Source organism: Morchella sextelata (assembly GCF_020137385.1).
Source record: "Morchella sextelata strain SCLS chromosome Unknown scls_7, whole genome shotgun sequence".
NCBI classification, from domain to species: domain Eukaryota; kingdom Fungi; phylum Ascomycota; class Pezizomycetes; order Pezizales; family Morchellaceae; genus Morchella; species Morchella sextelata.
Window position 1 is genome coordinate 1121366 of NW_025408622.1, and position 19882 is coordinate 1141247.

The 19882-nt window shown below is 46.1% G+C and overlaps 4 protein-coding genes across 4 annotated transcripts; all 4 read right to left on the reverse strand.

The window, feature by feature from the left end:
• Positions 1-1963: 1963 nt before the first annotated feature.
• On the reverse strand, positions 1964-3877 carry H6S33_011975 (uncharacterized protein; the record flags this gene model as incomplete). Its single annotated transcript, XM_044843335.1, has 6 exons — positions 1964-2278; positions 2330-2451; positions 2534-2696; positions 2903-3122; positions 3186-3617; positions 3684-3877. 6 exons carry the CDS (start codon positions 3875-3877, stop codon positions 1964-1966), a joined length of 1446 nt encoding a protein of 481 aa, XP_044695643.1.
• A 708-nt stretch (positions 3878-4585) lies between these two features.
• H6S33_011976 (uncharacterized protein) lies at positions 4586-6494 on the reverse strand (the record flags this gene model as incomplete). Its single annotated transcript, XM_044843336.1, has 7 exons — positions 4586-4725; positions 4782-4902; positions 4962-5590; positions 5679-5916; positions 5977-6004; positions 6095-6187; positions 6268-6494. The coding sequence occupies 7 exons, from the start codon at positions 6492-6494 to the stop codon at positions 4586-4588; spliced, it is 1476 nt and encodes a 491-aa protein (XP_044695644.1).
• A 3265-nt stretch (positions 6495-9759) lies between these two features.
• Positions 9760-11006, reverse strand: H6S33_011977 (uncharacterized protein; the record flags this gene model as incomplete). The annotated part of the gene is made up of 6 exons (XM_044843337.1): positions 9760-9800; positions 9878-9920; positions 10005-10093; positions 10170-10278; positions 10396-10770; positions 10872-11006. The coding sequence occupies 6 exons, from the start codon at positions 11004-11006 to the stop codon at positions 9760-9762; spliced, it is 792 nt and encodes a 263-aa protein (XP_044695645.1).
• A 2862-nt stretch (positions 11007-13868) lies between these two features.
• Positions 13869-18119, reverse strand: H6S33_011978 (uncharacterized protein; the record flags this gene model as incomplete). Its single annotated transcript, XM_044843338.1, has 3 exons — positions 13869-14098; positions 14150-16099; positions 16169-18119. 3 exons carry the CDS (start codon positions 18117-18119, stop codon positions 13869-13871), a joined length of 4131 nt encoding a protein of 1376 aa, XP_044695646.1.
• Between the last annotated feature and the right edge of the window lie 1763 nt (positions 18120-19882).

Genomic DNA, 19882 nt, shown 5'->3' on the forward strand with positions numbered 1-19882 from the left:
TAAAAGAGCTGACTCTTGTGTACATAGCCAACTTATCCTCGGCCCTGCAGTATATATACATGTATTGTGGGGTATGGGTACATGTAGTCTCGTTCCCTGCCTGTTTTTTTGTCGCACTTCGTGGAGACACAAGTTCCACACAGGTCTGGGCATCAGACTAGGGTATGGGAATATCTGTCGGAGGCCTAGCGCCTAGAACCACATTTACTCCATCTCCATGCTTTACCCCACATCAAGTTTCGGGGATCTGCCGGATAGTAAAAATAAATCCGGAACACATTTCGATGTACATGTAGGTACATCTATTCTCTACTCGTAGTCTCCTGGCGTTTTTGGACTGGGCCACTATTGCATACACCCAAAATCAGGATCTTGGCGTATTTTTGTATGGTATGCAATATCAGTCGCGTTCAAAAACATCAGGAAGTTACGAGTACTCTAGTCTCATGCCCATCCCCTACACTCTACCCTAGAGTAATTGCGCCACGGCTATGCATGTGTCGATGCTTATCATCATTCCCCGTGGAGTCTTGCGTTACCCATGCGTTTAAGTGGATGCAGGACAGGGATAGCGGGCGCACAGTTCGCTATCTTCGTGGCTTTAGCCCGAGTCGAACGGAAACGGCCACTTCCCACTCATTTTCCTCGACTGCCATGGCTATTGCAACGTCGTGACATCAAGAAATTGTATGCTATCTTAGTAGGTGTTCATAGCGCCAGAATTAAAGTGACGCCTATTTAAGTAAAAGCTAGTAAAATAACTCTCGAAGTGACTGGAAATATCGTGGGCATTTTAATTTTGGCGAACTGCGTGCCCACACACAATTATATACATGTACATAAGTACATGCACCCGGTACATACATGTAGTTGAGGTTATATAGGTAGGTCATAGTATATCACTCGTTCTTGGCAAACTCCCAAACCATAAAAGTACATCATGTATGATTGATTGATAATTCATTCGTGTATGCAAACCATAAAGTACATGTATGTTACGTACGTAAGTACAGGACATGTATGTGCACAAAATTAATTTTCGCTTTTCAGATGTCCTTTCTACAGCGGCCCAAGAACCGCCCCATGCTCGATGTATAGTAGGGCTTTCTCATATATTGATTGCCCTAGAATACCACATCGCTCCCCAATAGAACACATATACGGGAAGTCATGATTATTAAAACGATTGAGGAGGAATTGAATAGGCTTATAAGCTGCGCTAGTATTCACAGCTACATGCTGCTATATATATAGCCATCACACATGTACCTACATCAAATATCGTTGAAGAATTTATCAACGCCTTCCAGATAGATATATTTTAGACATCCATTAAGAAAGTTCCGTATGTACATGTACATACACAGAAGATCTTTAGCCACAAAGATATAATACTCGCCTAAGCTAGAGCTGACCTCGAAATGTATTTTTTGATAAAATATCGATCTTAAAATGGCACCTATGTAACTACATGTAATAACCGTGTATGTAGGATATAATAAACTATATCTCTGAGGGAAGGCTTGGTCCGCTTGATATTCCAGACCGTGTTCTCGAGCCTTATTGGTAATGTGGGCAGCTAGGTAGCCACAATGCAGTCACATACAGAATCCCGGATCCACCTACATGTCACAGTAATTTGACAAAAATATAACCACTTCTACAAGAGAAGAACACAAAGTGTAGAGCGGCCTCGATATAGTACTCTGAAACACGGGGATAACCTAAATGAACACCTGTATTTAAGCGGTATTCTAGACCTGTATCTGTTTTAAAAAATAAACTAACAATCGCAATGATTGATTGATTGATCATGATTCATTTGTTGTAATTAACATGAAGCGCAAACAGAACTAGGAATAGTTTTCAAAATAAAAACAGAAACAAGACAGTATGTGCTTGATCAGTTGATGTATAATGCTCTGGCTAGGAATCGAGGGAGCACGGAGTTGTGTTTTGCACTCTAATGATAAAATGTCGCAGAAGAAAGCCTCGACAACCTACTCAACCCTCTGGTAAGTCTATAGCCCCACGCCGCCAAAATAACCAGTATAATCACAAAACTAACTACCAAGCTCCCGCCAAAGACAATACTATGCCACTTCCATGCCGTATCTTTGTTGAAATTCTTTATCCTAGTCACTGCAATTGCCCATGGCAGGACCCAAAATATATTGGAGCAGAGGGACTGGGCGAGATACCATCTTGGTCTTGTAGCAACGAGGATTGCGGCTAGTTGGGTAGAGACGGCGTAGAAGATGTAGCACCAGTCGATTGTCTGTCATTTTTATGAGCGACAGAGCTAGAAGGGGGGAAGACTCATGATCACCTTCCACATATATGCAGTGATATCTGCCACGGAATCCGACTCAGAGAGCCAGTAGGCAAATGGCCGAGCACCCCAGACCGAAAATGTTATACAAATTGGGATCTCCACTGCTAGGGCGATGACTGTGGATGTTAGAGCCGGTCGAGTGATCGCTTATGATCCGTTAATTTACGACTACAACAGGTGAATAGGGATGGAGCTCACTAAGGAGATCCTTCCAGGACGCTTTAGGCGTTCGATTGTCGATTCCGACTCGGAAGCGCCAAAAACCCCAGGCATGCCCAACAAAGGTTAAAGCTGTTGCTTCAAGCGCTTGTACAGGAACCATGATAAGGCCCCAACGGATGGTGTTGAAGACACCCCATGCCTTTGTATTACGCGTCAGCCATCATCTTAACCTTGAAAACATCGTATTTGAAGTATCCCTACCGTGGTATAATCAGACCCCATCTTAACAATTCCAGAGACCAACCAAAGATACAAGACATTTCGAATAGCAGATTCAATAAACGTGTACCTTCCCTGTCTCACTAGTGTCCAAAGCGCTACTCTACTTGGTTTCCTACTCTCTACCTCTTCCCCTGAAGGGCGACTCAAAAATAGAATGTTTGACAGATATGCGAAGAACAACACGCCTGCCAGTGCACCGGCGGCATCGCACGAGAGACGGATTATGGCTTGGGTGTTGACGTCAACATCCAGATGACCAACCCGGAACTTGGATATTAAGAGAACGTCCAATATAATATTCAGAGCAGTCTTCACGGAGCTTATAAGGAGCGGTACATCTGGTCTTCCCACCCAGCCAAACATCAGCTAATTTCCATCCTATAGAGAGGTTCCTCATATAGCTTACCTATCCAAGGCCCTCGTAGCCGCACCAACCGCCACCTCCACGGCCTCAAACAGCGAAGAAAACGCAGATATACGCACATACGTCACGCTTTCCTCCCTCACCTCAATAGGAACAAACGTCCCCGCAAAGCTCTTTGCAGCAGCTGCTATCACAACAGACATGATCCCACCTAGGCATGCTTGTGCTATAATCAGTGTATTCGACAAACTGATGCGGGATGTGATGCTACGGGAAGAACGGTCGCCTATGATGACAAAAGAGGCGCGGGGAAGCCCTTCGTTGATTACTTCGGTCACAACGCTGATGTAGGTGTATGTGTCCGTCGTAACAACCATCTTGTTGTTGATGCCCGCGATCCATAGCTTCGAGAGTGTGCCGTAGAGTGCAGGGAGAATGAATGTGAAGATATTGAAAAGGAGGGCGCCGGGGTAGCTGGTGTGTATTCGCTCCTTGTCAGTTATCTCCTCTTTCTAGCATCGGGAGACAAAATCAACTAACCGCTGCCTAGACCACAATCCACTATCTTTCCTCTGTCGTGAGGCATGAGTAGAAATAGCATCAATATCCTCATCAACGGTATGCGATTTGAAATCGTTATTATCAGCCATATCGTTTTCGAACTCAGGAAGTGCTCTGTATCGATAGCGATGCCCTCCAGAAACAGCGCTCCCTCTACTACTGCTGCCCGACATTATAAACTAGCTAATGGATGAGAAAGGATTTTCGAAAAGATAATTCCTTCTTAGCACTTTTCAGGCTGCCAGCGCCAACATTCAGAACTGTGTAAGCAAGTAAGCGGCGGCTACGACCAGGAAAGGGAAAAGGCGTTGACTATCACCCACCACTAGGCCACCAGGGCCCCATTCCTCGGGTATAAGCGAGAAATATGGCATAGTAATCCAGTTCTTGACATTTTGGTAGCACCCGGTATCCAGGATCTCTATAATTCCAATGGACTTTGGCCGTCTGAAAGTTTTTTGTTAACCACTTTGGGAACCTCAAGCATATCACCATATCAAGCATGATTGCACGGTGTGCATGTGACTTTTTCTAGCTAGAAAATAATTATTTAGGATAACGATGGCGAGATAAACATCCGTACACCCATAACGTAATGAAAAATATAAATATACAGGTTCTTTTTTTTTCGAAGTAAAAATGAGGGAAAAAATCCAATGCTAAACAAGCCCACAGAAAAATGAAACCGGTGACCGGGAAAAAAAAGGACACCACGAATATACTATAAACAAATATCAACTCCGGGGGAGGCCATTCAAGTTAGAACGACCTAAGGAAATCTTAAGGCCTCCTTATTTTCTCTCACATGTCCTTAGATCGTAAACATCACACACATACATAAACACACATACATAAACACACATATGCAAGCTTAACGGAGCTTAGTCTCTGACCGCATCGAATTTGGACATGGCCCTAATGGAGGGGCCCCATCTCTGGAAGACCCACGGGATTGGCATCATGGCAAGGGAAATGAAGCCGAAGATTGATGTTCCCCAAGCGATACCAAGGTTTTCGTACACTGTGGATGACGGTTAGCTACGGATATCATATAATATAGCAAGGGGGGATAATTACTTCGAGGTGTAAACAACGGGAAAGCCATGGCAAGGAGATAACGGAGGAGACCCAACGCCGCAATTGCAGACGCAGCCACTAGTGGTGGGTATACTTCTAGGATGTACATAACCGCCGTAAGCTATTCACCATATTAGTATCTAAACATCGGACGAAACACAGATTTAGTAGGGAACGTACAAAGATCAGAACAAGACCCGCACCAAACGGCGCGCCAGCAATAACAGGCGAGATCCAGTGGATATCCTTCTTTGCAGTCCACGCAAACCAGAAAAGTCCGATAGGCATCAGACAGCTTCCAATCATGGCGGGCACTAACCGAATCTCCGGAGGCGGGTTACCATTGTGCTTCTTTAGGGCCGGAACATAGACTAGTCTATCTTGGAGCAGGTAAATCCCACACCCCAGAATTAACCCTGCAGCAATACCCAAGAAACACAACCCCGTTTGTCCCAACGTGAACCCATACTCGCGCTGGAATGCATACGGGTACGCCTCAAAAAAACCAAACAACACAGCGAATGCGAACGACGAGTATAGCGCGACAGCCTGAACGATGGGCTCGGTGAACAACATTACAGACGGTCTTGCAAGGGTGATTGTAAAAATCATCTTCAACGCTGTTTTTGGGTCTGGCTTAGGCGGAAGCTCTTGACCGCGGGCAATGGCACGGCGCTTGAGAATCACGGTCTTGTAGGACTCTTCCATAAAGTAGAGAGGAACCATCATCGCGCCTCCCAAAATGAGGATAATCCACATGGTCCATCTCCAGCTCTGGTCCTGCGCGAGGTATCCACCAACAATCGGGCCTGGATTTTCATATCGTTAGTCTCCAGCCTGAACACCTGCATGTCTCGCCAAGGCCGAGTAGTGACGGGTGTGGGGTGCAGAGCTTACCCAACGCAGGCCCCATGAAGGTTGCAATCGCCTGGACAGAAACTGCCAACCCCGAGCTCTTCAACTCCCATACGTCCACAAATGATCCGGCCGAAACAGCGAGTGCAGGTCCTCCGAAAATCCCAGAAAACATCCTGCAGATGACCAGTGTCTCAATGTTTTGAGCCAGGCCCGCGCCCATCGTGAAGAGCAAGAAGAATGGCAGGTTTACAAAGTAAACCATCTTTCGCCCAAAAACCTGTACACCGAATCAGTTTTTTGGATCCCGAAAACGGTCACTAGCGCTGTTTCTGCTCACCTCTGATAACGGCGCACTGAACATTGGCCTGCATTTCCCCCCAGATTAGTGCTTGAGTCCTCGGTAAAACTGAAGCGAAAGAGAAAAAACCTACCCCAAGCCAAGTCCCACCACATACATCGAGATCCCCAATAGAGCCACGGTAATTGAAACATTGAACTTGGCAGCAACCTCATAAACGCCAGGAACATAAACTGATGACGCAAATGTTCTAACATTTTTGCAAAATTCAATGTTAACAAAAAATTCAACATCCTTTTTCTACGAGAGAGCAAGCAAGGCGGAACATACACGAGCATACAGAAGCATCCAGGCACAATTGTTCCAAACCATCTTTTTCCTGAGGACCAGTTCCACGGGTTGTCAGGGTCATTAGGGCCGTCCCAGTTCAATGGGCCTGCAGCAGGAGTTTTCTCAAGCCTTTGTGCTGTAATGTTCTCGCTGTGAGGCTCACTGTGCTCTGAAGGAGACTTTGTTGATGATGAACTAGCACTGGTTGCCATCTTCTCGCTGTCCATGCTGGGCTGTTGTTTTGCGTGGAGTGAAATAGAACCAAGTGGTACTTGCACTTGAGTTCAAAGCAAAGACAATCTCGAGCGTGCAAGAGCGAGAGCACGAAGATTAAAGTAAAAAGCGACCGGGAGATAGGATGATAAAAAGATCTCGAGTAACGGTCAGATCAGATTTAGGGCCACCACCAGGAATGAAGAGACAGTACCAAGGAAACCAAGAATTGAAAGTCACGAAGGACACAAGCTGTATAAAGTATGATAAAGCGCAGCAGCTAGTTAAGTGAGAGCCTTGGTGAATGGTTCGCGTCCTCCCACCCCCCTTCCACTCTCCTTCCTGATACTTCCGTGCTTCCCTTTACACATGGTTTTGGACAACTCCGCCGATCAGCTCGGTGCCTCGATCTTTGGGACTTCGGTGTCTGTGGATGGTTTGAGGTTGAACGCCGAGGGGTCCCGCGCTGGATTGGGAATATCTCCCGAGACATACCACTCCCCGGTCACATAACTCGCCACTTGCACCTCTCCATCCGGCCTTAAGTTAGCATACATAAACCGTCTTCAGGGGGCGGATGGTAGGGGTTTCTCATTAGAAAAAGCTTATGCCGTTTCTTCCTCATGTAGGTACGTATATAGAAGTGACAGTTGAACAGAACCCAGGATTGCATTATTAAATACGGTATTGAGTACTAAGTATGTATGTAGTTATTATTGTTTGTTGTTGCCTATTTCCTTTCCTGAAGTGAAACGTAACTGTTCTTCTAAGCTTCGCTTCCCGCACGTCCTTCATCTCGGCCATGCCCACATTGTATCTATTTGTCTGCTGGAGCCTGGATGTAGCCTGTGGAGAGGAGTGTGAGGAGCTTTTAGTGGAGCAAGCAAGCAGAAGCCACACGGACCTGGTTGTTGTCCTAGCCTATCCCCCATTCAATCGGTAGTCAAATCAACTCCCCAATCCAGCCACAACAACAGATCAACAAACAACCCTCACTGGCCTCCCGGAACAACAACAACCACTGCTGCTAGTGCTACTGCTGCTGCTCCACCGTTCGTTCGTTCGTACTTACTCTAACAGCGGGTAGCTAGCCTTGATCTTCATACCTCGGTAAATGTAGAGTACGTGACTACTCATGGTGTGCATGTACATGTTTGATCTAATCCACCCCCAAGACAGATACGCACACCAATAGGTACGAGACCTGAGTATATTACGATAGACTCGCCTTGTATTGTATGTCTTGATTGTCAGTCTTGTCTAATAATATTAACGACATCATTTACTCTAGACTCCCCGCACAACTTAACTTAATTCCTCCGCCTTCTTACCAAATGTTTAAGTAATTAATGGCAATTTCTTTTGGGACCGGGCCGGCATACAACTTGCTATTTTCCTTGGAATTGTAATTAGGAATAATCGCCCTACCCTGGCACGCTCTCTCGCACTAAATATAAACCATGTCTGCCTATTGGAAAAAGAGGCATACCGTACAAACGCAACGTAGTGTACGTACTCTATGCCATACCTTGCCCTGTCCTGCCCTCGATCCTATTTACATATTTTTGACGTTTGTCTAGAAAGAAAGAAACGAAAAAGAAACCCCAGGTTCGAGTTTAGTTCAACACTTTCTACCCGTTCATGGTCACCTTAACTGGGATTGATCTACCGGCAGATAGATTAGAAAATCCAGAACTTGATAGAGACCAGGATAAGATAACCAATATCATTAATTTGGCCAGACCCACGCTGTGGGGGGTTTGTCTCAGAAACGTTAATTATAATAGAGTCTTTTAGCTGCAAGAGTTGGACAGAAAGTCGAGCACTTCGACAAAAAGTCCTGCACATCTTATTGGTTGAACGGCTGCAAGTCTCTCCCTAAAACAGCTAGACTTTCTGTCCAACCTGCTCGACTTTCTGTCCAACTCGCGCAGCTAAAAGACTCTAATAACGGCAATGATTATTATATCTGGTATCATCATCACCAACAAACGAACGTTCGAACCTCTTCCTCTCACAAGCTCACAAGCTCACAAGCACGCAAGTCGCTCCGACTCGATCGTCGGTCAGGCCGGCCGGGATTGACACTCTGATCTTATCCCTTGGACGTACGAGACATTTGGAGAATCTCTCTCATGCATTAGCGTAGCCTATCTGGGAAACGATTTACTGTAATAAAGCAGTAACTTGCGAAGTTTTTGGCACCTCTGAGTATTCCGGGGACCGATAAATGCAGCAAACTGCTTACCCGGACGTTTTCTCAGCCAAATTCTAGGTCACATGACTGCCAATTCGCGCTAATGCATGAGAGAGATTCTCCAAATGTCTCGTACGTCCAAGGGATACCTCGGTGCGAGGTGCGAAGAGATTTTTATTTATTTACTTACTTTCTTTTCTTTGCCTGCCCGTTCTGCTTTGCTTTGTTGGCAGTCTGTCCTGTCAGGCATAAAAATGGGCAAGCAAGAATATCCAGCCATTAGGCATTATATATCCACCATCATCGGCCACGCCGTATGTACCTACATACATACGTTCACGGCCCCGGGAGTCATTTACAAATGGCGTCCATCCCCCGTACACTCGACAAAGTCTAAATCCAAGCCTTGTTTTTTTTTTCTCCCTCTCTTAGCAAATAGGGTCCAAAAGAAGGGCTCGCTTATGCCCGAAGATTGCAGGGGGCAAGGTCTTTTTGGATTAAGCTACACATTGGGAGGCAAATGTCCGACGCTAACTAGCTATGTCGCGAGTTTAAAGATGCCATGCGGTATGCAGTGGGGAAAATCTTTGACTGTGACGTCGTAGATCTCCGACTGGTGGCTTGAACAAAAAAAAATTGATTTTAAAAAGCCATTTGGCCTTCCCACGGCGTAACTTCGTACCGGCGGGCATGTATGTGTATAAGAGTACTATTATACTATTTGTTATCATAACTACATACGGTATTATCGACTATCATATGTTGTGTTGGCTGGACGAGCCTTTTCCTTTCGGCATATTGGAATATGGATACCAGTTGGTGCTTTTTTGGATGGTCTTATTTCCACTACAAACGCACAAGTGCGAGATGATCTTCCGATGGTGCCTCCCTAAGAAAGGTGATATCCATAGTTACGCACAATAAGGAGACTGCTGGATGGCTGAATAGTAGCAAGATTCCCTCTAACCAATTACAGGTTTCAAGTCTATGTGTTTATCTAAGACATTTTTATTCTCTCGGCCAGAAGTGCGACGACCTGTTATGGTAACCATAATAATAGTAGGATTTGGTAGCACCTATCTTTACGGTAGGGTGTATGCACCGTCCACAACCAGGTTTGCGCCTAAAATCAACCATTGAGCAAACCCAGGTCCACAAAACAATCTTCAGGGGAATTCAAAAGAGATCGGGCCCACGTACCCGTCATATAACTCGAGGCATCACTAGCAAGGAATACGTACACCTGATAGTTTAAAAGTTAAGTCAGCTCAACTCTCCCGCAACCCAGGTTAGCAGCGGTGGAGGAGGAGGTTAAAGTTCTACGCACCCCTTTCAACTCATAGGGATCACAAAATCTTTGCGCCGGAACCATGGTATGCCACAACTTCTTCCAGTCCTCGGGAAGTTCCGCAATCACTTGTCCTCTGTTAATATCATAGAGTCTATCTGTTATGTACCCCGCAATCCGTTTCACAGCAGAAGAAGAACTTACTATCGGTTGCGATGAAACCAGGAGAAACACAGTTGACTCTTGCAAAATCAACCCACTCGACTGCAAGGCATTTTGCCATCTGCACCAAACCCGCTTTACTCGCGTTATACTGTTATTTTCAAGATTATAGTTTTAGCCTCATGTCGTGCCAGTGGTACTCTGCTAAGCCATGCATGCATGCAGAGATAAAATACATAGCGAAGAAGAAGAAAACACCACTACATACCGCTGCCTGTTTTTGCGGAATATTGACTAGTAGCGCACTGACTGACGCCGTAAATATGACATTCCCACTGCCCTGCTTCTGAAATATCTTTGCTGCCGCCTGTGCCGTATAGAAAGCACCGTCAAGGTTGACCTTCATGACCTCCGAGAAGGACTCTGGCGTCTGGTCAATCGCTGCAACATGCGTTGTGATGCCAGCATTTGCAACCATAATGTCGATACGCCCGAAGTCCGCTGCGATCTTGTTGATGGTAGCAGCGATTGATGCGGGGTCGCGCACGTCGGACTGGTAGGCAACTATTTTGACGCCGGTCTCTTGTGACATCTGGGATGCAATACTCTCGGCATCTTTAGAAGAGGTGTAGATTATTGCAACCTATGGGTGGTGAGTGGGTGGTACAATTGCAATTGGGTTGGGGCCCTGGGCGAGGGGGGGGTTGATAGTAAGAGTGATAATGGGTAGATACTGTGACTTACGGATGCTCCGGCTTCGGCGAGGCCGCGGGCAGCTTCAATCCCTATTCCTCTGGTGCCGCCTGTCACGGCTGCCACCTTCCCGGTGAGGTCGAATTGATTGCGGACGTTTGTGTTTTCGGGTTTTGCGAGGACCATTTTGGGTGCGTGTTTATATCTCTCACTGGACACTTGAGCGGATGAAATAATCCTTCGGCCGGTGTAGTCTCTTGTCTGTACTGTACGTATGTAGTGTCTAAGCACTAATGACAATTTGTCCGTATGGGTATTCAAAGTACAGTTCAGTATCAATGACGGAACTATGACCTGATGCCACGGATTGGTACAAATTTAAAGCTCCATGATACATTCCCCCAAATTTCCCTAGCTATTTCCCCCGCACTGGAGGTCAGCATAAATAGATAACCTATGTTTCCCCGCGCGTGTAAAATCGTTAAATTGCGGGGTTGCAAATTAATATCAGCCGAAGCAAAGTAAAGCAAAGCCCCGGCGCGGCCTCGAGAAGCAATACGTAGAGTACATACAAGGTTAAACCCGAAGGAGTTTTTTTCCCAGGAACCTTGAAAGGGTGTTGCGATTAATTCAGCCTAAACTCCTTCCGAAGTTTCGTTTGGTTTCAAAGCTCAGACACAACACACAAGTTATGTTGCTATGCTGTTGTGTGGCTAGAACAGCATGCTCTCTGTTTTATTTCTCGGTGCTGAGCTGACCTGACCTCAACCTACCAGCCAGTCATCGTGTATCGTCGTCACCACACCACCACTACAACCACTGCCGGCGACGGGGGTTCACCACCCCCCCTTCTCGGAGATTTTCTGCCCCGAGACACCCAAACGGACGCTACATATCTCCCTCATAATAACAGCGGTACGAGCCGACCCCAATAACGGTGTTTTAAATTCTTCGCGACATCTCACTCGTGCATGTGTCTTGTCTTGTGTTTCATCATGGATTATCACTCGGCTTGGCAACTGACGGGTTTGGTGAATGTTATGTAGAGTAGCTGCGCTGGTGATTACAATTGAAGCTGTTTTTTTTTTTTTTTTTTGCCGACAGCCGAGACTTTATCGCTGGGAAACATAGGTGGTGCGGTTTTCTTATCAGCGATAACGGGTAGAGACATGGAGAGTGTCGGATGCAGTTGGTGTATACTTTATCGCTCCATGGCATATATGTAGAACCACGGTGGTGGGAAACGAACGGCGAGGTAGAATAATACCGTAGGTCGTATGTTCCCCCAGGCCGGGTGTCAACAGTGTTATCGAGGAATGCAATGGGGTGGCGTGTTTGAGATTGGAGTTAGTTCTGATGACGACAGGGAAGGGGGGACGATCGAGAGACCAGAGAAGATTTAAAATTTCGTATATACGTGATATATAGTGCTTGGATTCGAGGTTCAAAAATGGCGATGATGCAAGGGCGGGTTTGTGCTACGGTTGATAATACATGTACATACGTCCAGATCGATCTTGAGTTAGGGTTGCTCCCAGTGAAGCGATGTTTTCTCCGAATTCTTAAGTACATATGTAGTTGCTACTTGTCTTGGCTAATCTCTCGATTCCAAGTTGCTACATGTATTCTCAAAGGTAACTTTGGTACGTACATATGTAGTAATATAGTCTGATAACGCCGAGGCTTAAGGATTTTAGCTGATCATGAACTATGTAGTATTATACGCGTAATTTTCCCTAGGAATACATAAAGAAAATATTAATACTCACATATAATAATGGAAGACCGCATTCATCATATATACACGAATGAACTACCAGCCAACCAACCAAAACCCGCACCCATACAGAGTAGAAGTTGATGGGCGGTGCTTAGTCATCTTTAAGTAAAAAAAAAAACTTAGCACCAAACCAAGGTTTTGTAACACGGCCTTGGCAACAACATCGAGGCATCTCAAGCTACAATACATTAATTGTAGCTAACAGCATACGCCATACATGCACTTACTCTCTACCTATACCATCCATGTCCTGTGCAAATATGGACCTGCAATTTTCGCTCTTCAGTCATGTTTCTTCCCTACATACCACGTGCCATGCCTGATGACCCCCCCCCCCCCCCCCCCCAAAGAGAAATACGACAGATATATCGACAGCTGAAGGTCTCACCCACCGATACGCCGTAAGCTCTTTTTTGCCCATCCAGCTGACCAACTAAGTAAGCCGCGCAGCAAATCTCTGGCTGGACCCGTATATATGGGGGTATACCGAAGATGGAAGAATACCGAACGGGGATCATTTGCCCACGAATTCAATAATGCAGTTCTTATGATTGTTATGATTGGTACTGATATAAAACTTTTCGGCGCTCCCATCTTCGGCGCTCCCATCTTCGGCGCTCCCATCTTCGGCGTCCCCGGCCACCAGAGCATGCGGGCATTGCAGGAGCGTGGATATATGAACAGTACGTACCTGCATACTACTGGCTAGGCTGTGATGGGGGGAAATTGGCCCAGCGAGTGATGAGGCATGAACCACCGGCCGGGAAGGGCCTACCTGATAGAGGGTGTGCCTCACAGATACATACCTGTATGGCGAGTCTTAATCCCTTGCATCAGGCAACAGTACCATATGCCCATACAAGACAACGGAAGAGAATCAAAGTAGGGTAGCCACCGTCATGCAAGGAACCCCTTATGCGGCCTCGGGGAGCTTGTCTTGATGGCAGACTTCTGTTTTTTATTGTTCTAGATGTAACAATGGACCAGCTATCGTATTATACATCGTATACATAAAATAGCACCTGACTAACAACCTATTGTAACCACACATTATGTATCGCAATAAACTCCTGAGCACCAGCCCAATTCCAGAACATAGTAAAATATAAGCAAAATAAAAGGAAACTGCACAAAATATAGATACCACCGTATGAACGCCCAAAAACATAGAATAAGAGTTACCAAATAAGTAGCAATAGAAAGAAGTGGAGTAAAAGGAATTCCCAAAACCAAAATAAAACATTATCGCCCTAACTCCACATCGACCTCTAGTCTTGATCCTCTAGCTTGAGCTCTTGTAATGTCTTTTCTAAATGTTTGAATGAAACTGGCTTCACCATAAACAAATCTATCCCCCCTTCAAAGGCCTCGAGTTGATCATTTGCAGTCGCTAACCCAGTGAGTGCGATGATCAAACTGCCCTTCCGTCGTCGTTGTCGTTCCAATGTTCGTATAGCTCTGGTAGATTCGATACCTGACATGACTGGCATTTGCAGGTCTATTCATCGTTAGTATTCGTAAAAGGTAGAGAATATGGAAGGAAGCATACCCATGAGAATGATATCGAAACCTTCGGGATTTTTCTCGACGGCTTGATAAGCTTCGAGTCCATTCGTGGCTTTTTCGAATGGATAGCCCTTCTTCTTTAAGAACGTTGCCAAAAGCATTAAGTTGACTGGATTGTCCTCCACGATGAGGGTTCTGGGAAGTTTCTTGCCCCCATTTTCATCATTCAAGTTGAGAGAGGTTATCCGCCCAACCCCTTGTTTCCATCGTGAGATTGGGCTGTCATCCTTTTCGATTGGTGTGCTGGGTGTTACCGTAACCGGAATTTCTGTGGACAGACAATGAAAACTCTTGGATGAGAGATTGACCTCAGTAGAACGCCTCTTAGGACGAGGAGGAGGAGAAGGTCTGTTTTTCGGCAAAGTATTGGCCTCTGTACAATGGATAGTTTTATTCGATTGTGATTGAGAGACCAATGTATCCGTTTTGGTGGAGGTAGATACTGCTGCTTGGGATTTCAATGCCGCCTCCATCTGATCTAGACAAGACGCTAGAGCTTTCGCGAGTTTCATGGGCCCGCATGGCTTTGACACAAACCCAGCAATCCCCTTATTCTCAGCGGTATTTAAAGGCTGGTAGATTTCATGCCTTGCTGCGTTCGAGCAGATAACAATCAATGGTATCCCTCCAGTCTTCCCGGGCATGTTTTTGCCTGCTTCCTCAGGAAGCGCCAGATGTGCATTAACCATAGCCCCTTCGTTTGTAATAACAAAGTCTACCTTATCACTAGTAGAATAAGACGAAGAGTTTGGGATGATATCCATCCCGAACCATTTGGTGACATAGCTTTCAAGCGAACTTCTAAGAAACGCAGTCGCTCGCATTTGAGCTTCAGATTCTGGGGGCGTAGAATCGAAACCGAGCAAAGAAACTCTCTTTCCCTTGGTCCTCTCTCTAATTTTTTCAATCACAGAATCTTGTCCGTTCGTCTCTTGGTTAAGAGACTGGTCAGGCCTCGTCTTCAAGACCCTCTTCAGCACCAGGCTGACAGTCACCTCCGTTCCCTTACCAGGCTGACTCTTCACACCAATCTCACCGCCTAGCATTTCGACAATCTGCCTGACAATGCTCATACCCAGCCCTGTCCCGCTGACAAGCGGGTTCTCTTGACTGAAAGGTGTGAATAACCGTGTCTTCAAAAATTCTCTGCTTATACCCTTTCCGGAGTCCGTAAAAGTCAACGTAACAAGGGATTTCTTATCTTCATCACCTTTGCTTGGCAAGTCCTCCGCCCTCATCTTGATTCGGACCCAACCAGAATCCGTATATTTGATCGCATTTCCTCCCAAGTTCAAAAAGATTCTTCGCAATGCGCCTGGTTGCGTTTCAAACACCCACCCATCATCGCGTCTATCAACATCGATGATAACCGTAATGTCATTTTTCGCCCCGGCTGGTCTTCCATTTCCTTCAGTTTTTGAAGTCCCAACAACCTCCATTATCCCTGGCGTGCTTATTCCCCTAAATTCATAGCCCGCAAATACACCTTCCGTCACCTCTTCCAAGATAGCGCTCAAGTCCGTTTCCGCAGTCAAGTGAACAACATCATTCACAGATGCAGATAGACCCCCGGCACATTGACTCGGTTTCGGTTCTTGATTGTCATCGCTCTTGAACTCTTCCGGGCTTTCGTAGCATACCGAAGCAGACCGCCCACGTTGCCGACTCATTCTTCGGACTATGCTCTCCTTCTTCATTGATGACGCCGTTCCAGTCCATTTATTCCCAAAGCTATTTAATTTTGAAAAGTCTAGAACGTGGTTTATGGTGTCGAGTAGCGTACGCCCACAGCTCTCAATAGTATCGACAAAGCTCCTCTGGAAGCTATCAAGATCCGTATCCGCTAGGAACTCGGCACTCGCTAGAATTCCATGTAATGGTGATCGAAGTTCATGTGAGACCGACGAGATAAAGTCACCCTTCGCCTTATCCGCTGTACGCATCAATTATCCTCGTCAGCAAATATTCAGGATTTGGATTGTAAAACGGTCTTCAAACATACCACTAACACAATGCAGCCTCCCTACTTCTGCCATAATGCTGTTCCCGAACGCTGCCATGAAGCTCTTCTCCACATCATCACTGAATACTCTAACTCTGGAGCAGCTCCAGGCGAATCCCACTGAAAAAAGTTTTCCAGAAAAGTCATACATGGGCATACAGACAACATTAGTACTCCCTGGCAAAAAACGTTTCAATATCTCTACTTCTTTCATATACTTTCCTCCTGTAGACTTTTCGCAATCTGGTGTATATTCAGAGTCATCATCTGAGCCCGTCTCAGCCTCACGCGGGCTAGACTGATTGCACGAGAAGATATGACCGTGCGGCCAGCGATGTGCCATGGTGCGTAAAAAAGACTCCTCAATCTCGCCAATATCAAATCCGAGGCTTCTCTCCAACTCGCTACCTCGACGGATCATGCTGTCATTATCAAAGGGATTTGTGCAAGAGGTACCTCCCTTTGTGGCATAACCAAGAATCCCAGATCTTCGACGGTACTTCTTCGGTCTTTGTCGATGTTTTGCGGAATAATCAAACATTGGCTCCGGTGGCGTATTTTTTGGTGAGTCTATACAATCATCGATATCATACGAGTCCTCCAAGTCGGCATCCACAAAGACAACACCGTCAATTTCAATTGACTTGCGGATCAATACCGATGCACGAGCAAATGTAGAGCGGAAAGAGTTGTTGATGTCAGGGTATTGTGGCTGAAGTTGCCCTGTGGGTGTTGTGGCGGCTGAACATTGGGCGGCTGAGTCCGAATCATGGAATAGAGAATCTGATGGCGATGAAGGGGGAATAGTGGCGCTCAGTGAAGATATCGAACTGGTCGATCCCCCTGAAGGCCTTGTGCCTGTTGTACTTCTTCCTGATCTTACTGAGGAATAGCTGCGGCTTCGCGAAAGCTCTGGGATATTAAGGGGGCCAGGAGGGTGCAGAATAGAAGAAAAATCTTCAGATTTTGGAGTTGGGAAAGAGAGTGGTAATTGAGATGCTTTGACATTGGGAAAACCTAGATGATTGCCCTCAGGCCATGCACCTTCTGGTACCTTATCCTGGTTCAAATCGGATGCAAAATCGCGTGCAAACGGATCCGATTCCTTTCTCCTCCCTAGCTTCTCTGATATTTGTGATAAAATTCTTGCTGTTTTGACCCCTTCTGGCACTATATCTGTCCCCATATTGTTTTTCTGCTGCCTCTCCATTTGATCAATCCATCTCAACCTTTCAGACTCCATTCTCCTCTTTTCCTGCGATCTTTGCTCATACCGAACTCTTTCCGCAAATTCCTCATCATCCATCTCCGCACGCTCATTTCTGAAATTCCCTGCTAAAAACCTCGAAATTCCCAACTCCATATTTCTTCCTCTCTTCATATCCCGCTCTGCCTGAACTCTCTCGAGGTGGCCCATGACCGTTTCCGCCATCTTCGCCAATGTTAACTTAGCATCATCTTTGAGTCCACCCGGGTGTGGCTTATCGTCAATGACACATAAACTTCCAATAGAGAAGCCGCTCCTTGTTCGGAGCGGGACACCAGCATAGAATTTCATATCGGGCCATCCAGTGACGTAATCTTCGTTCTGATAAACTGGTTCTTTGGTGAGATCTGGAACTTCAAAAATCATCATACCGTCATCATGAACCTCAGTAGGTGCCAGCAACGAAACGGTTCTCTCGCACAATCCTCCTTCCCTAGGTATCGACAAGCACCCTCCCAACCATAGATCATCACCTGGTGCATGGGTGTGTGGGACGGTGACTGATAACGTGCGTGTAGATTCAGCGATGATATATATTCTTTCATGGTCGATGAGTGAAATCATAGACCGTTTGCATGACAGGAGGTTTGCTGTAAGAAGTGCAAATGACATCAAGGCTGGGTCTGGTGAGGCTACGAGGCCCTGCTCATAAGTTTGGACAGGTCGGGAAGACAACTCGAGCATAGGCGAAGGGGGTTGGTAGTATCTTCAATAAACAAGCAGATTAATATTTTTCTACTTTGTAACTACAAAGGTTTAAAACGTCATGGGATAAGGTGAACCCACTTGTACAGCTCCCTAGAGCGCCGAATATCTCGAGAGTTTCCATGATCTATGCCTGGTAAGGCACACGTTTGTGGTGACATCTAGGAAGTAAAATCCCGTGAAACCACGATATCTCATGCGGCTTCAGCGGCTGAGCGGTGTAAGGAATCCGCGGTTCGTAGATTCGATTCTATATGGAGTGGTGAAGATATGTATGAAAGGAATCTAGAGAAGGAGAAGAAAAACTTCTCAAATGATCTGGTGGGGAGGGCCGCAAACAAAACACGGGTCGTAGGTATAAGTCACCCTTGATGCTTGATTTTTTTTTCCCCTTCTTGCTACGCAAAGCAGGCCTGCATGTCAATATGTACCGGGATCCGCTCTAAAACAGGTATTCGGCCTAGATTTTTATTCGGCCATCGTCTGAATCATGGTATTTCTCGGCTTTGACTCCTCTCTCGCTACTCCTGATCCCGTATGTATGGATGTCTTCTCCTTGCCAGTAGGCAGCGCAAGGTTCCATCCCCACAGACGCCCAGACCTCGAGACGAGCTTACTTTGCTGTGTTTTGGGCCTTCAGAAGGCCCTCCATAATTCACACCCTCCGGCAGCCAGCCCAAGTCCGCGGTACTCTCCACATTTGCTGATTACCAACCTAATATCACCACACACATGTTAGACATGGCTTTCAGACTACCTACATACTACATAGACCTGGAAGGATACCTATTCGATTGCCATGCACACAGCACAGGTACCTACATCAAGCAGTTAGGTATTTGGAACTTTAAACCTCCATCCATCCATCCATCCATCCATCCATCCATCCATCCATCACGATCATTCAATCTATCACTTTGATTAACGAATCTCAATCTACCCTCATCTGTCCCCAAAGCCACCACTGCGAACAGACAAAAATTATCTGACCGGTAGCGTCTCCGGATGGAAACCCCGAGTGCAAGTATAGCCAATGGCTGAGCGAGGAAAATCTTGAGCGCCACCATATGCTGTTGGTCCAGTCTCATAGCGCCTTTGTGCTTCGCGACGAGAATACACTTGTCCTTAGTGCAACTAGCTAGGCATTGAGTTTATGGCGGCCAACGTTTGCGGCTGGTACCTACAATTCAATCGACGGAAGCACCTAGCTCCTATGTTCTTAGTCCTGAGAGGTCAAAGGTTTGCCATGGGCCCGGCATTCTGGGAAGCTCTCTCATTCGAGGGAACAATCCAGCTCATGTATGACGATGATTATTAATCAAAGGCATCCACACCGATTCCGGTAAAAATCGATCAGAAACCTTGGTTTCTAGAGTTGAGTGATTGTGAAGTGTGGAACTTCAGAGAGAGAGAACTGCTGGGTGCATTCTCCCTACGGACGGTGTGGGCATTTGTTTGTGAATGGGAATCCCCGTGACACACGTGGGGAAACAGAAAAATTGTTTTCGAAATAAAGTTCAAGGCGCATTTGCACAGGCCCAAATATGAGGGTTCGCTTTCGGCGATCCTTGCGTGCTCAGTCGTAAACCCATTAGACGGAGTCAATTCACATCTTTTGCAGGGGTGTGCCGGGAACGAAGATGAACTGATGTCGCTTGGTGCACGATTCACAGATCTCTCAGGAGTCGGTTTTTTTTTTCCCTTTCTTTCTTTAGACCATAGGTACTCTAGAGTACAGACAT